The following is a 15,628-nucleotide window of genomic DNA, read 5'->3' as shown; positions in this document are numbered from 1 at the left end:
ATCACCAGCTATTCCTATTTAATCCTTCACATGCTAGCTTGAGCGCAGTTAAGGTGAATATTTAGGCTGTATGTTCATGGTCGGTCGAGAAACCGAATAAATTGTTTTAGTTATTTTAAACATCCAATTTAAACATCGTACTTAAGCGCTTTAGAACAGGTCTAAATTCCCTGGATTGGAGCTCAGGAACTTGGCGGGAAAAAATGAGCTTTGCAACAACGTTCTTGTTTACGTAAGAATTTTTTGTAGGTTAAGAATAATCCTCTTAATGTAAATTACCTTCTACGCTATGGGTTATAGGTTTAAGAAAGCTATTTTTGAGTCTGCTGCATGGATTGTTGCTTTAGCTTTTGCATTTTTTCATCATCTTTGTTATTTAGTCTTGCATGTAATGGCTTTGATCAGATGCACTGCAGTAGGTTATTTTGCTAATAGTAATGAAAAAGTTAAAATAACTCCGTATGTTTTTTAAAATCTTTTGCTTCCCCCTTCTTAACTGATTTCTGGGTCATGGGTAGGGTCCACCGCTGGATGAGTTGCCAGTTCATTACATGGCCCTCTATGTAGGTTTGGCACCTTGCTCAAGGGTACCTCAGCAGTGCTCTGAAGGTGTTCTGGCACATCCCCCTGCTACCAGAGGATCTTCCATGTTTGGGGCTCAAACCAAGAACCCACTGCTTCACAGCCCAGGTCCAAACAGACCACCACCCATTCTGCCTATACTCTGTAATAAATAGGCTGTTATCTGTATCATACATTAGTAATAAGATATGACATACACTTGCAATGCATTCAAAAATGCTGTTTCAATTCTGGACTTGTTCGTATTAAGGCTTTTTGTCATTTTAATTATTTTTTAAATTTAATGAAATTTTCAGAAAATTTTAACGAGTGAAGTAAAAGATGATACAATTTTGGTGATTTCCCAAATTCCACAGACCACTGATCTTCCAAAGATCAAAGCAACCTACTGTTATGTCACGTTGTATTACTATGGCCCATATGCTGTATATACTATAATACAGGTATGGGTCACAATATGTGGGGAAATGACCTGCTTGACATAGATTGTAGCAGTATATGAATAAACAATCTTTACTGAGACACCTGTGACTGAGAGTCTTCGTTGGTTCTGACAAGTGGCTGTTGAGTCCACTTATAAAAGTAGAATGGGTAGCCGAGCCTTGAGCCATCACGTCCCCCCTAATGTCGATTAAGCATAATTATCTATAGGTACTAAGCAGGACCAACTAACTGACGTGAAAATGTTAAATTAGCAGGTCAAATAACTGCATACTTGTCCAGTTGTTTTTATTTTGCTACATTTACTAAATCATCACATGAGTATTTACAAAACCATAAACACAATCATTTATTACAAATATTTACACATTTTCAGTGAGGCATTCGCTCATTAAGATTAAAAGAAGTCATGAATATGTTGGGTTTTTTTTTTTTTTTTTTTTAAAATCAGTCGGGTCAATGTATGAAGCGTAGAAGGTTGAATAAGTTCTGAGATAAACAAAGCATGTGTAAATATGCAGCAGGCAGTCTCAGACTCCAGAAACTTCAATAAGGTGTGTATTCTTTTCTAAAACTCTTCAAGACAGTCTCATTTCAAGATAACTGCCACCAACTTGAGGATGGCCTCCCTAGAAAGCAGATAACAGAGATTAAACATGGCCACAGGGTACAAAGAGGAATTTTTAAATAATTTCTTTAGTGTATTAAAGTACAAACCTGACAAATGGGATGTATGAAAGACTGTACCTGTAAATAAAGCACAGGATTGCATTAAATTTCAATTTGAACAAAAATGATTCCACAACAGAATGCTGGGACTCACCAGGTAAATGACAAGACTTGCAAGATACAAAATAACAAAGCAAGCCCGAAGTTCTTCCACTGTTAAGAAAGATATTCCTGATATTTAAAAAAAGGTGAGACTCCAGTGTTATCTATCGCTGGAAATTAGCAAAATGTTTACTCACCCAAAAGGCAGCACAAAGGGTCAATACCAGGCACGTCTGCAGGGACAAAGGGAACAAATGTAAATGACTAAAAGCAGGGGTGTCCAAACCGAGGGCCAAATACATAAAAATATAGGAGGGGCTGGGCCACTTACTAGAAATTAGGTATATAGCCTTAACTTTAGTGTATTAAAGTCAGAAAAATCAATTAAAAGTGGTCAAATATGTTATATTGTTGAATATAATTAAAGACTGCCTTCATCACAGCTTTCCATAAATGCATCTTTATTGAGTTATTCAGAAAAAGCTTTGGTAGCTCATTCCCAGAACAGCAGCCTCAGATTTCTTCTTAGAAGATTTACAGTACAGAGAAAAAACAATAAAGGGGAAAATGGAACTGGTAGATTTCAAGCTTGTTATTTAAGTTATTAGGTTTAGGACCCCCCCTAATAACGTTCACTTGAAATGGTTATCAACATTAACAGACTGAACTGGACATGCATATAAATTTAGTAAATTATTCTGGTGAGTATCAGCTGGGTATGTAAATCGGGCCATCAAGCTGTGGTCCTGATCTGACGCCACTCGTGCCAAAAATCAAGGAGCAAATCTGCATCAGATGAGATGAGCTGCTTTTGCGTGTGCAGTGTGTGCGCTGTACACAGCGGTGTGTACTCTGTGTGTTAACAAGAAAAACGCTTATTACAAAGTGATGCGCAAAAGCAGGGTTTTCCTTTTTGGTGGAGTAACTGCCTTGATGCCAACAGTAGCTTCCCCTGGTGTTAAAACTAAGAAGTCCAATACACTCAAGCAGAAGTTGAAGTATGGGCCATATTCTATTCTATTTATAAAATGTCTTGTGGGCCAATTAAAAATGGACGAAGGGCCACAGTTGGCCCGCGGGCCGTAGTTTGGACACCCCTGACTAAAAGCATCTCTGAAATTAAAAATGTAGCAAGTTTAGTTTATAAGGCCTCTTCTACAGATGTAAGTGGCTGTCTTTGTCTTCAGACATGTCACTGCTAATATTGCGGTTTAAAAGGTGTGAGCCTTAATCTGTGATGAAAGACAGCACATTCAGTGTAGACTGAGCTTTTCACAGACGTTAACTTCAATCACAACCCATTCCAAATAAGGCTGTTCCTAGCCCAGCATGTCACACAACTGCTGGTACAAGCCGTGATCTTCCCGACCGAATACTGCAGTGGGTGTGCCGATGTGGTCCAGAATGCTACCGTCTGATCTTCATCCAACTGAAGCAGGCCCAGATTGGGCTCCTCTTCAGTCCTGTTTGAACCCATGCTACCTCACGCGTGTTGTGTTCCGCACATGAGCACCATCTGGTAAAGCCTTTACAGGCACGGCAATCCAGACTATTCCAATACCTTGTTCCCCAATGGTGAAACACCCTCCAGACCTCTGTCAGGGCAGGGGGGCACACTCTCCTCCTTTAAAAAGCTCTTGAAGACAACTCTTCCAAAAGCACTTGCTCTCCTCACAGCACTTATCTTTCTCCTGCTATTGTGTCTCACCTCTCCTGTTTATATCCCTCTCCACTGCCCTGCTCTGTTGGTAGTTGTGCATGTACTAGATAGCTGTGGACTGTAATTATATCAGTCAAAATAAATATACATTTTGGTGTACTTACAATCATAATTGTAGTGGCCAGTGCTCTTGTTTTGTCACACATTCGTTTCAACTGCTTCACAGGACCCATCAGAAACATGGTGCTGTACAACAGGTCAGCATTTAATACTTTCAAATATCACTTTATGTTCATTACATCTGTGCTACAACATGTATGTGTGTGTGTTTTAACTTGTATGTGTAATGGGAGAGTTGACCTGCTGACCTGGACAGAGCACAGACGTTTCCAAAAGTGTAAAACACGATGAAGAGAGTCAGGCCAATCCTGGGGAGGAAGAGCACGCCAACACCCTGCAGGACACAGACACACACCAATACGTCTGGCTTTCTACTTAAACTACAGCTGGTATTGAAAGCCATGTCGGTCCCAACATTCCTCAGAGCAAGAAGAACCCGTAGAGCCACATCACCTGTGCGCGTCTCTTCCTTGTGGTGGCCAACGCAACAGGTTAGCCATGACAGCAAATATCCCGAACCTTACCAAAATTGTGCAGCCGACCCCCACCACGAAGCAGCCGATAAATCCCTTCACACGTGTGCCCCATCCTAATGTGGTTGCTTCGTTGACAGTCTGCACAAACACAGTTTTATGACTTTAATGGCCTTCGGTTGTAGCCTCAACGATGACGCGTGCCGCCGCCGTTTTACCTCCAGAACGGTTCGGTCCTCTCTGCCTCGCTCTTCGCCACTTAGTACCGTTTTTAACTTATCCATGCCGTGGATCCCTGAAGAGTTGGCCCGATTTGATAAAACTATCGGCTTTTTTTCGTGGAGCGACGCCGAAATTTCCGTGTATGCGGAGTGATGGACAACAACGTCACAGGTGGCAACCTGAGGAGGAGTCAGGTAAATGTACCTGAGGAGGTACAGCACAGACGTCTCACTCTCACTTTTATTTTCACAATCGAGCAGAAAGGACGTTTAAAGGAATATTAAGGGGAAATCACGATTCCGAGAGAAACCCCATTGCTGTGCTTCGTCTCCATTATTTATCAAATCCGACATATCGCTTAGGTTTATCACAACTCCAAAAAATAGCATAATTTTTCAGCTTTGCTTAGTAAACTAGTAAACTCAACGTGAGCAAAATGTTACAAACTGTTGTTTCAACAATCCATACAAAACTGAAATAAGCGTTTATTAGCATGTTAGACTGTTTTATTTGGGAACGAGTGATAGTTGCTGGTCGCTCTTTACAGCAAAGTGATTGGTCCTCTTGGAATATATGATCTTTGTTAACGCGTTGAAAGCATGTTATATCTGATGTTACCGTTTCGAATTTACCATCGAACAAATAAAACACGATTTGGAAGTGTATTGAAGTGTCATCCCAATTCCTACACAGGAGGAAAATAATGTTTAAAGACACGTTAGGGAGGATGAGTTTACTCTGATTGGCCATTTTAAAAACATGATGACAGTACCGGTATTGTACAGCAAAATTACAAGAAAAGCTCACGAAAGTCAAATTGAATGCAATCAATGACAACAATTATAATAATGTTTGTCCCTTAATACTTTACTCACCTAAACTACGTGTGCAAAATAAGACAGAGAAACAGTTATGGGTGTAAGAAATAAATATAGTAAGGCAGAGGTAGACATGTACATTGCTTTAAAAATAGTTCAACTTTTACAATATCAGTCTGTCTACTTTGGAAGCACAAGTGATTAATCAATTAACTGCTTCTGATGTGACGTAAAACACACATGTCGTCTTTCTTCCTATTTGCTTCTTTTCTAATTTATTGTCTCTGATACTGCACACTGATACTACACGAGGTACCACCACAACATGACAGATCCACATTGCATTTACAGTTACATAAAGGGTCGATGTCTCCGAACTCAGAGAGAAAAACAGGTTTACCCTTAACAGATGAGTCTGGAGACAGTTGATTCCAGCATTATAGCTTCTAGAGTTGTTGAGGGAAGGTCACAGGAGAAATACTGCTGGTAATTGCTTGTCACAACGGTACTCTGATTGCTTGCTCCTGATTGGCGTCCTCTGAAGGTCTGCTGGTTCACGCCTCATGTAATCAGGGAGTGAGCAGTTCCTGAATGACAAAGGAGTGGATGAATACTCGACTTCAGGTAGAGGATGGCCAAACACACCATCTTAAGCTATGATAAATATTCTTATAGTGGATCATTCCATGATGATTCCATTTTCATTTGATTTAAATAATGGTATTATGATGATAATAATAATAAGGAGTACGCTACCATCCTCATAAAATCTCATCTTCTGACTCAGGCTCTCTCTCTCTGGGCTTCAGAAGTCCCATTTCCATTGGAGGAGTCCTCTTCAGCCTGGAGCGAACCACACTACGCAGAAAGTGCAAACACCAGAGTCGCAGTCTGAAAGAAGTCCAGGACATTGTGCAGCAGCGGAGAGGATGGTCTATGGAGAGCAATGTTCTTACCAGCTGACGGTGCAATAAACCATGCTCACAGCAAGCAAGGCGAAGGCGAGGTGCCACGAGTAGCACATTGTGATGAACATCATGTTGTTATGATCCTTTAGGTCCCACTCTGGACCATGAGGAGGATACAGCACAAAACCGATCTGAGGCCAATGAGCAGATACAGAGGAAGTTGTCACAGCGTGCTCTACAACCTTTTATTTGTAGGTTTTTAGGTTTACCTGCCAGAACCAGCTTCCTTGCAACATGGTGAGTGTGCAGCGCAGCATCTCCATGAGGATGTTGCCTCTGTGGAAGACCTCCAGGAAGGCAACAGCTGCACTTCCAAAGACGGCGTAGAGAAGTAGCTGATGCACATGGACGTCCAGCATTGTCCTGCCATGGAGGTGGTAGAGGAAAAGAAATCCTGCCAAAATCGAGTATGGGTGAGTGTAAAGGGGCAAACGTATTCGCAACCCTCTTGAGTGAACGCGACTGTACATTTGGCACAGCATGTTTTTCTTACCTTCATTGAAGAAAGCCACAGCCAGCATCAGCCTATCCAGGGCCAGGGGAGCAACATCTGTGGTGTGAACGATCAGAGAGACGATCCCCGCCAGGCCAAAGAAGAGGTACATGGTGGAGTGTTGCCAGTTCATTACATCTTCCCAGTGCTTCTCTGCGGCGTTGTACAACTGGAGTCTTGGCCCGTCAGCAAACTGCTCGGCCAAAATCCCTGGAGTGCACAGCACACGCTGCTTATTTACACTGTCGTGAGCGGAAAACTGTCCATGTCAATATCAAATTTATTTAAGTTCAACCTACCCACAAAAGAGAAAAAGACTACGATGGAGCTCTCGATGAGCTCCAGCCGGCGTTGCGAGGCTCTACTGGCCACTCGACCGGAGCCCAGATTCTTGTTCCTGCGGGTAACGTGCCAGAGCGAATGCTTTCCGGTCCACCAGAGTCCGGCCACCAGGAAGAAGCTTCCAGGGAGTGCATGGCCCTTGAAGCTTCCCATGACTTACACTGCATACAAGAAGGTTAATCAATCAATACATGTTGGTGGACGACTGCAGAAGCCTCGGTGCAGTGCACAAATTCATGAAAACATCTATTGGTTAAATGATAAATGGATTTTGTGTATGTGTTATTTTTCTAAAATCTTTTTTCTCCCTCCCTTGTCAGTAAAGTATTTTAAAGAGTGGGCAACAGCAAAGGGAAAAGTGACAAAGTACCAGCAATTTACACACACAGCATAATTGCACATAATTAGTGTGTGTGGCAATAGTCAGTTAAGTGTGTATAGGTAGAAGGCACAAAGTCACACCTGTATACTTGTGACCGCTTTACTGCTTTACACAAAGTTCTTTGTGAGTGGCTTATACACAAAGATCACCCCAGGATGTGCTAGTGATTGTGTCGTGCTCTGCTTGGTAATGATTGTCCATAATCTCCTGGAATATTATTTAAACAAAACTGCCCCTGATGTACCTGCGTGTACTGTCATTTAATCTCTCATAAGAAATGCAAACATTAGCTTAGATAAATCCACAGGAAATCAATTGGAAGTCCATCATAATCATGCAACTTGTTGCTTGTATCTTAAATAGGCTAAAGTAGAATTTGACTGATTATTTCGGTGACGTAAATTAGAGCTGGGTCCAGGCTTTTTATGGCCCTCTCCCCAGCAACAAGGAAAACCTTTTGAAGGTGCCCCTCTTCAAAAACAGGGTGTTTGAGATGCTAAACTGAGGTCATCTGGGTGAGATGGCCCACAGCAACCTCTCCACAATAAAACAAACACTGCAGTCGCCATGGCAATCTTGTCAGTCGAGAGCTGCTCGAGGATTCTTTAGATTTTAATCAATGTTATTCTCAATATCAAATTCATATTCCCTGACAATGTTTGCAGCTTTACTGGCTCCCGGTTTATTTGTCAGTGTTTACCAGCATAAGTGAGATTTTATTTAGAATCTTTATTTCTTTATTTTTATTTTTATTTATTTTGAACAGTATTACACTCATGAATGGCTGAGAAACAGGCTGTTTTGTTCCCAATTACAATAATTTGGCAGCAGGTCTTAGGACATTTGACCTGCAGCCATTGTGACAGGTGAAGTGGAACAAATGTAGTCATCATCATTTAGCTTGGATTGAAGATAATAAACACTATATTCACTGTAGCTTGGTGTTGATCGCACATTTAAACAATAGTTGTTCTATTTAATGACAACGTCGAAGCTGTCCTTGATGTTACTTTGTGGTTAAATCAGTCTACAATTTAAACACACAGCTATAACTCATAATTGTAGCCTATGAGATATTTTTAGCGAGACCTCCATCACCCCTCCAATAATTAGCCTTGTTTAAAAAAAATGAGTTTTAATGGAATCAGAGCACGAGAATTGGAACCAAATCCAGATTGTTATCTAACTTTTGCTGAGATTTATAAGATGATTGGAGGCTTAAGCAAAATCATTTGGTGCTGCAACTGCAAATGAAATTTTCCTATTACTTCTGTAATAGAAGTAAGGTTTTAAAGTTGAGGGTAGGCTCGACTTTATAGAAAAAGATGCCTACGCTGTTGGACTAAAGAGACCAAAGTAATTAACACGAACAGAAACCGTGAATAAAGTTTATTGGCGAGGGAAAAAAAATAAACACTTTAAAGCTTCTTTACATAGTTGCCTGCAGTAGAAACGAAGTAGGGAGAGGGGGGTCTTACCAAAGTATGTTTTTCCAGTAGGTTTAAAAAAAAAAAAGTTGCTAATAATTTCAATCAAAAAAAGATCAAAATACTCCCATTTTCAGATTACACAAGTGTTTTTTTCCAGTGTCCGTGCAGACACACATTCCTTTGTTGCCCGTGAAGACATGAAGCAGACATAAACATCTCCGTCCTCCTGCCCCGCTCCTCTCTCTGCCACTTCCCTCATATCTCCAGAAGAAACAGTTGAGCTTCAGTTTACAACCAAGAAGGAACCCTATTGGTCCGCAGCCATGCGTTTGCGTCACCTACTGGCGCGTTCATTGGCTGAGCGGCGCGTCAATTTCAGGTGTCCACGTGTACACTTTTACTCCGCCTGCTCGTGCCGGCGCGGGTCCCTCCCCGCTGAGGGGATCCGCTATTTCCCATCCGCCGAACTGTGACGAGAACTCCGACACGTACACGGCTGGAAGCCTGTCAACGTCAAAAACCACAAATTGCTATTTACACGATTTTCTTTTAAGAAAAAAAAGTGCTTACACGTCTTCAAGTATTTTAAGCATTCTACTAAATTGGAGTTTTTAAAGATAACTACAGAAGAAAAGTGCCTTTTCTAGAAGGCAGGGAAAATAGCCTCCTCCTGTCAACACGATTGATTACAATACAACCATGTCAAATGTATGCATCACTGCACCACTCCTGAGAGGAGGGCCCCGGCCCTGCTGGAGGCCGCCCAGCGTACCCCTCACCTGGACCCACTCCACCAGCTGACTGAGGAAAACGTTCACACACGTTTCAACACTGGTTGAACCATCCCCATGTTGGAAGCAGTTCAGGGTAACAAAGACCAAAACAAACAGAGTGAGGAACAACTTCTTCCCCCCCCCCCCCCCCCCCCCCCCCCCCACACACACACACACATCACAACACTGCAGAATGGGGCCACACAAGACACAAAGGTCTGCAAACACAGAAGCAAATGTGTGTAATATGCACTATTTTTGACTTTGCATAGTTGCAAGTTTCTTCTACAAATCTCTTTTTAACTAACCTTTATTATCTGTCTGGTCATGAGAATCACTTTCTGACACCATCTGACAATTAAATTAAATGTAGGAGAGAAAAGTACAATATTCTCAGTGGAATTCATTTCATTAGCAAAATCACTTTCATTTCTTTAGAAAATGAAGCTAAATATGTCACAGTATCAGTAAAAGAGACCGTTTTAAGTACTCCCACTAAAATCAGCACATTTCAGGCACGAGTCAATGCTTAAAGTTTAAGCTCAGACTCATTCCTGTAGAGAACAGCTGCCGCCTGTAGCAAAAGTTTGCTATGAATTCTTCATTTGTACCTTTAAAAAGTGAGACGAATGATTTACAATAGTGTTTATTTAAGATACCACAGTTGAATATGATGTGTCTCATATAAAGTTAAAAAAAACAGCTATATAGAAAGAAAGTGGAGTAAATACATCTAAGAATTGGATATACATCTAGGAGGCTCCAGATAAATATGCAAACAGTCAAACAGCAACAAAGACAATCTGAAGGGTTGTAAGAAGAAATTGCTAAAAAGAGAGAGAGCAATGGACAGTAAATAGTTAGAATCAACGCAGTTCTGCCTGCCTATAATATTTGCTAGTATAGGTATAATTCCAGAAGTGTGAACCTACTTTCAAAGTGACATTGTTATTTTCATGCTGCTGTTTAGTTTAGTTGAGCCTGGTTAGTGCAGGTAAACTGAGGGGTGAAGGTTCTTCATGCTGAAAGCCTAAGGCGTGGAGCAGGTTTGAGGGGTCAGTCATGCAGGTGCAGGAGGTGTTGATGCGGGGGCGTTATGGGACTTTGGTGCGGGACGAGGACCAGTAAAGAGGCTGTAGCATGGACACATGGACACGGCATGTGAGACACATCTGTTTCTTCCACAGCCACTGATCCATGCACTGAAACACAGAATACACATTCAATAACCCTGTAATAAGCATTTATTACACACAAACACTAAAAACAAAAACTTAAAGGAAATAAGGTCATTTTACCAACATTCCACCAGTTCTTCCTCATAACAGTTTGCAGGGTTTTTAATGACAAATCATATAGCGTGTCTCCCAGATCATCCTATTTTCTTCTGGTGTGAAACTTTTATCATGGACTGATATCAGCGATGTCTCCGCAGGGAGCTTTGGCGTTGGGGTGTGCGCAGCTCCTTTTCCATGGAAATATTTCCATCTGCTGACTTCCTCCTCTCGTCCGAGAGCCTACCCGCCTGGAAAACTGCTGCTTCGCTGCCGCTGCGGGGCCGAGAGTGCTGTAACCTACGAACCACCTTCGGCCCCCACAAAACGGAGACATCACAATCATTTAGCATCGAGTCCTCAGACCAGCAGGACCCTTCAGAGTGCTCCACCAGCCAGAGTTCAGGCTGACTTGGATTTCCAAATTCACATATTTCAGAAATGAATCCTCAAGCACCGTGACTCTGACATGCTCCAAAAAAGGTGAAGATTCAAGTGCAGATAATGTTTTACCTCCTTGTGCAAGTGATGCATAAACTGCAGCTTCTGAACTCCTCCTCCATTCTTCCGTATGTCCTCATGACAGATCAGGCACGATTTCTTGTCATCATTCTGTGAAACACAAACAAGACTTGTATTGAAATCCTTGCTTTATTCACTATCTACACATGTAGTCCATCCATCCATCCATCCATCCATCCATCCATCCATCCATCCATCCATCCATCCATCCATCCACCCACCCACCCATCCATCCATCATCCATCCATCCATCCATCCATCCATCCATCCATCCATCCATCCATCCATCCATCCATCCATCCATCCATCATCCATCCATCCATCCATGCATCCATCCATAGCTTTGTCACCAGGCTACTGTAAAGCTTCAGACATGGAGGTGCTGACACTCATTCCAGCAACATTCCAGCACTTAGCTGTGCACCACACCTCCTCTGCACAATGCAGCAAAGTAATTGTGACGTTTATGATCCCATTTCATTAAATTTGAGTTCTCAGCTTGTTTGAGGTCACGCAGCAATGCTTGCCAGTTCACAGTCTAATAACGAGGCACGTGATTAGAGGCCAAATATGTAGGCCGTCCCTCAGTGGTAAAACAGACTCTGCATACCTCCTCATAACAAGGTCCTTACCCATGACGTGCCGCTGGTCTGTTACGCACCGACAGGACAATAAAAGAATGACACTGATAACGCAGTGTCGTATTTATACACCACGGATTGCCATGAAGCTCCTCGCCTATGCAAAGGTCAAGTATTGGTGTGTGGTGTGCAGACTCCACTGACTTTTAATATGAAGGCTGGCAAACTATCAGGCTGAGACTCTGTCTGTTGCTGGTCTGGGTCCCTAACATGAGGTTCAGGAGCTCCCCGAGGACACGTTACTGACCTGCTCCAGAATTCGGATCAGACCATGTTCAGAATACAACCTGGTTGTGGCCACATAAAGAGCTTCAATTTAAATTTAATAATGATCGTTCACAATTTTATGATCTGTTATTTTGCTCGTCCTTTCATGTTTATCTTTTGCTGCTGCAAAACTGTAAATGTCCGCAGTGTGGAAATGATTATTTCATCTTCTCATAAACACAAAGGACTACTTAAGATGAGATAAGAACTTGTCTCTTATTATAAAAGATGAACAAAGTCAAACCTTACTTCCACTGTGATTAACGTTCTGATTTTATGCATTCACTTCGCCTGATGCTTGTGTCCTTGACCTTCGCCTGACTTACACCACATGAAAGTTACTGAAACATTAACTTTTTTAATGTTACCAGTATGTTACTATACCATAATTTACAACCTTAGTAATCACAAAAAAAGGCCATAACGATCTAGTAAAGACAAGAGTGAAGAAACCCACCAGCGCTGCGGTCTTCTTATCATGGAGACAAAGTCTCTTCTCAAACGACTCTGTGATCTCTGGGATGGTGGTGATGCGGTTCTCCTGAATCGCCGACTTGGATTGAGTGTTGTCGGCTGAGGAGACCCGACGCGCTCGCTGGTGGGTCCTGACCTCCACCTTCTCCTCTCTTGGTCTGATGTGGCTCGGCGAGGGCGCCGTCGTGGCTGCGTGGAGCCTGTTCAACTTCATGGCATCTAACTGTGACTGTAGAGAAAAGGGGAACACCCTGAGATAGATAGATAGATAGATAGATAGATAGATAGATAGATAGATAGATAGATAGATAGATAGATAGATAGATAGATAGATAGATAGATAGATAGATAGATAGATAGATAGATAGATAGATAGATAGATAGATAGATAGATAGATAGATAGATAGATAGATAGATAGATAGATAGATAGATAGATAGATAGATGGATGGATGGATGATGGCTGCTGGATGAGTGGATGAAAGGCTAAGGATTTTAAGTGTCTGATATAACTATCACAATGACAGGCTTAAGTTGAACGGAGGTAATTGGGGTTAATCACTCCTCATAGTCTTAAGTAACAGAAAACACCCTCCTAATTACAGCTATTATAGTTAAGAATAGTCTGTTCACTTGATATTTACAAAACAGCCATAATCAAATAATAATTCTTAATTATTGCAAAATACAAGGACAGTGGTGCTATACTTAGTACAATTTACAGAATATTTATTACAGAAACAAATGTTTAGCAGTCAAAAGCAAAACATTTTCTATATTTTTGTTTTTTCAGCACCAACATCCATTCAACATAAAAATAAGCCCTAATATGTTATGATATGATTAACGTAAATAATTCAAAATTGAACCGAAGAAATGATTAATGCTGTTCTATTTTGGTCATCGTTATAATCATCTGTATATACTGCGATTACTAGTAGTAGTAGTCACTATGACTACTAAAATTATTTTCTTTTGGTTGAAATCAATCATGTTATCTCCAGGAGTCAAAAAAATATTGTTCCTCATTCAGACAAACATTTACATTGTCAGTATCTCCTGAATCATGTTGGGAAATGAAGGTTTGGTCTCTGATGGTCGTGGGACCAGATGTAGTAAAAATCTATCCATTCATGAAAATCAAATCAAAGTAAAAGATTAAATCAAGTTTAACTTTGTGATCTGACTGCTCTAACAAAAATATCATGGTGTGAAAGGAGGAATTACAGCAGATCACACAAATAATAAATCAGTTGTCCTGACTGCATCATATTTAGTTGGTCCAGTTGGGGGATTGTTTTTGTAATGTTGTAAGAAGCTTAATTCTGTTGCATTCTCTCTCTCCAAATGCAGGTTCTCACCACTGTTGGGAGCGAAGCCCTTCTGTCATGATGGGTTTTTGCAGATCTCCTGAAACTGCGCTTTCGCTCTCTGTTTGGTCCGACTTCTGCTCCGTGGCCCCAGTAGCTGCTCATCCATTTTGTGAAATTGCCATCGTCGTCGTCGTCGTTATCCATGCCAAAAGCAGGCAGGAGCCTGAGGGACATGGCGGGAACGTCCTGGGAGCCTCTTCGTGCTGCAAATGTCAGACGTCTGCTCGTGGATGAGCGGCCCAGAGGATGAGGACGATGCCGGGTGACCCACTGAGGCTCTGACGGACAGATGGTTTCACTCCACCAGACAGAGACTGGTCTAAATTCGATTCCTCTGAAGCCTTTAACACGGCTGCTTAGACGATCCAAAAATAAGTGAAAGCTTATTTTGCTTCAGTCTTTAAATAAGTAAATCCCTGCTAATCTTGTTAGTGGGACTGGTAGAAAGTAAAAATGACAGTGGTGAGAATCAACAAAGAGGCGAGGCTGGTATTCTGGCTCTGGATGGGATCAGTGCTTTTATTCTTTCCATTACAGTCATGAGCCTGGGGGTAGACAATTGAGGCTCCAATTCTCCTATACTTTCCACTCACTGAGTACATCAAACCTGTCAATAATTATGGAGTGCAGGCTACCCTGTCTACTGCTGTGGGCTGAGAGCCTCTGACCCACTTTATATGGGACAAACAAAGTAAACATTTCATATCACACTATAGTAACCTCCCCGATCACATTTATGGCTTTCTCCAAACTTTATTTATGTTGCAGTGTACACCTCTGATCGGACAACCACATTTGGCACATTTGAAAAGGATCTGTTCATTAACTCCTAAAAAAAAAATTAGTTAACATCATCCATTAAACTGCACATCAACTACACAGATGCCTTTTATTTCACAAATTTTAAAAACAAATTAAAGTCAAAGTTAAATCTTGCAAAGACCAGGAAAAGTAGAAACAAGGTATAAACAGCTAAAGTAGGAACTCACATGGTAAAGCCACCTTAACATGGTCATTGTTTGGAGATTGGGTGGCACTTGGATGCCCAGTGAAACTGCAGGATGGACACTGAATGTGCTATTTATGTATAACAAATCCTGTTTTATTCCTTTAGTGAAAACTTAAATCCACCACGATGCAGAAAAAATGATACTTGCATTAATTAACAAATCTATTTTAAGCATTTTTGTGAAGCTTTAAATGTATTGTATAATGTATGTATTAATAATACTAAAATAATATTTAAAAAAAAACAATTCCTTTTACTCATTTCAACTTATACTTGTTTACAGGCTGTAACTTTCGGAGCAAACCGTATCTTTTGCTCATATGCACTTCTGCTAAATACTGTTGGCTTTGAAAAGTGTTCATAGCTGAACGCTGAGGACAGATGGCCCTGGGCATCAACAGAACAGTAAACTACAGCCAAACAGTTCAGCACAAAGGTTTATAAAAACACACAATGTTAGGAATGGTGACATAACGCCATCAAATGCTGAGTATCGATACTGCAGAACAAACACAACAAAACACACCAAATCGAAAAAAAGATGTAGTCCGTGCACGTGTAAGGAATAGTAATTGCTGGATGAAAACAATGGA

At 41.2% G+C, this 15,628-nt stretch overlaps 3 protein-coding genes across 6 annotated transcripts; all 3 read right to left on the bottom strand.

The window, feature by feature from the left end:
* Nucleotides 1-1,294: 1,294 nt before the first annotated feature.
* Nucleotides 1,295-4,497, bottom strand: sft2d2a (SFT2 domain containing 2a). The gene is made up of 8 exons (XM_003973833.3): nt 4,266-4,497; nt 4,099-4,188; nt 3,823-3,908; nt 3,619-3,700; nt 1,992-2,027; nt 1,847-1,905; nt 1,741-1,770; nt 1,295-1,652 (listed from the first exon to the last, which is right to left on the bottom strand). The coding sequence occupies exons 1-8, from the start codon at nt 4,329-4,331 to the stop codon at nt 1,613-1,615; spliced, it is 489 nt and encodes a 162-aa protein (XP_003973882.1). The 5' UTR covers nt 4,332-4,497; the 3' UTR covers nt 1,295-1,612.
* A 490-nt stretch (nt 4,498-4,987) lies between these two features.
* Nucleotides 4,988-8,961, bottom strand: tmem45a (transmembrane protein 45a). The gene is made up of 7 exons (XM_003973832.3): nt 8,751-8,961; nt 6,848-7,051; nt 6,549-6,758; nt 6,265-6,449; nt 6,044-6,186; nt 5,844-5,945; nt 4,988-5,674 (listed from the first exon to the last, which is right to left on the bottom strand). The coding sequence occupies exons 2-6, from the start codon at nt 7,041-7,043 to the stop codon at nt 5,849-5,851; spliced, it is 831 nt and encodes a 276-aa protein (XP_003973881.1). The 5' UTR covers nt 7,044-7,051; nt 8,751-8,961; the 3' UTR covers nt 4,988-5,674; nt 5,844-5,848.
* A 1,135-nt stretch (nt 8,962-10,096) lies between these two features.
* Nucleotides 10,097-14,181, bottom strand: lnp1 (leukemia NUP98 fusion partner 1). 4 transcript variants are annotated; one of them, XR_003886293.1, is made up of 5 exons: nt 14,015-14,181; nt 12,637-12,882; nt 11,263-11,361; nt 10,408-11,060; nt 10,097-10,302 (listed from the first exon to the last, which is right to left on the bottom strand). XR_003886293.1 is itself a non-coding variant. In XM_029828329.1 (4 exons), exons 1-4 carry the CDS (start codon nt 14,168-14,170, stop codon nt 10,893-10,895), a joined length of 669 nt encoding a protein of 222 aa, XP_029684189.1. In that variant the 5' UTR covers nt 14,171-14,181; the 3' UTR covers nt 10,097-10,892. The 4 variants fall into 4 exon arrangements, 2 of the variants coding, with proteins under 2 accessions (XP_029684189.1, XP_029684190.1); XR_003886292.1 differs by having other exon boundaries at nt 10,097-10,677; nt 10,774-11,060; XM_029828329.1 differs by having other exon boundaries at nt 10,097-11,060.
* Between the last annotated feature and the right edge of the window lie 1,447 nt (nt 14,182-15,628).

Source organism: Takifugu rubripes, chromosome 20 (genome assembly GCF_901000725.2).
Source record: "Takifugu rubripes chromosome 20, fTakRub1.2, whole genome shotgun sequence".
Classification (NCBI taxonomy): Eukaryota; Metazoa; Chordata; class Actinopteri; order Tetraodontiformes; family Tetraodontidae; genus Takifugu; species Takifugu rubripes.
Note: the sequence above shows the minus strand (reverse complement) of the source record. Positions and strands in the feature narration are given on the sequence as shown.

What these genes read in the sequence shown, in the direction of transcription:
- lnp1 (XM_029828329.1), bottom strand. Translation starts at nt 14,170, where the DNA reads ATGGATAACGACGACGACGACGATGGCAATTTCACAAAATGGATGAGC. An exon ending in GGGCTTCGCTCCCAACAGTG is followed by an intron (nt 12,883 to 14,014) that starts GTGAGAACCTGC and finishes TTTTCTCTACAG; the next exon opens with TCACAGTTAGATGCCATGAA. An exon ending in ATAAGAAGACCGCAGCGCTG is followed by an intron (nt 11,362 to 12,636) that starts GTGGGTTTCTTC and finishes TGTGTTTCACAG; the next exon opens with AATGATGACAAGAAATCGTG.
- sft2d2a (XM_003973833.3), bottom strand. Translation starts at nt 4,331, where the DNA reads ATGGATAAGTTAAAAACGGTACTAAGTGGCGAAGAGCGAGGCAGAGAG. An exon ending in GGGTCGGCTGCACAATTTTG is followed by an intron (nt 3,909 to 4,098) that starts GTAAGGTTCGGG and finishes TGTGTCCTGCAG; the next exon opens with GGTGTTGGCGTGCTCTTCCT. An exon ending in CCCTTTGTGCTGCCTTTTGG is followed by an intron (nt 1,906 to 1,991) that starts GTGAGTAAACAT and finishes CTTTCTTAACAG; the next exon opens with TGGAAGAACTTCGGGCTTGC.
- tmem45a (XM_003973832.3), bottom strand. Translation starts at nt 7,043, where the DNA reads ATGGGAAGCTTCAAGGGCCATGCACTCCCTGGAAGCTTCTTCCTGGTG. An exon ending in TGTGGCTTTCTTCAATGAAG is followed by an intron (nt 6,450 to 6,548) that starts GTAAGAAAAACA and finishes CGATTTTGGCAG; the next exon opens with GATTTCTTTTCCTCTACCAC. An exon ending in AAGGAAGCTGGTTCTGGCAG is followed by an intron (nt 6,187 to 6,264) that starts GTAAACCTAAAA and finishes CATTGGCCTCAG; the next exon opens with ATCGGTTTTGTGCTGTATCC.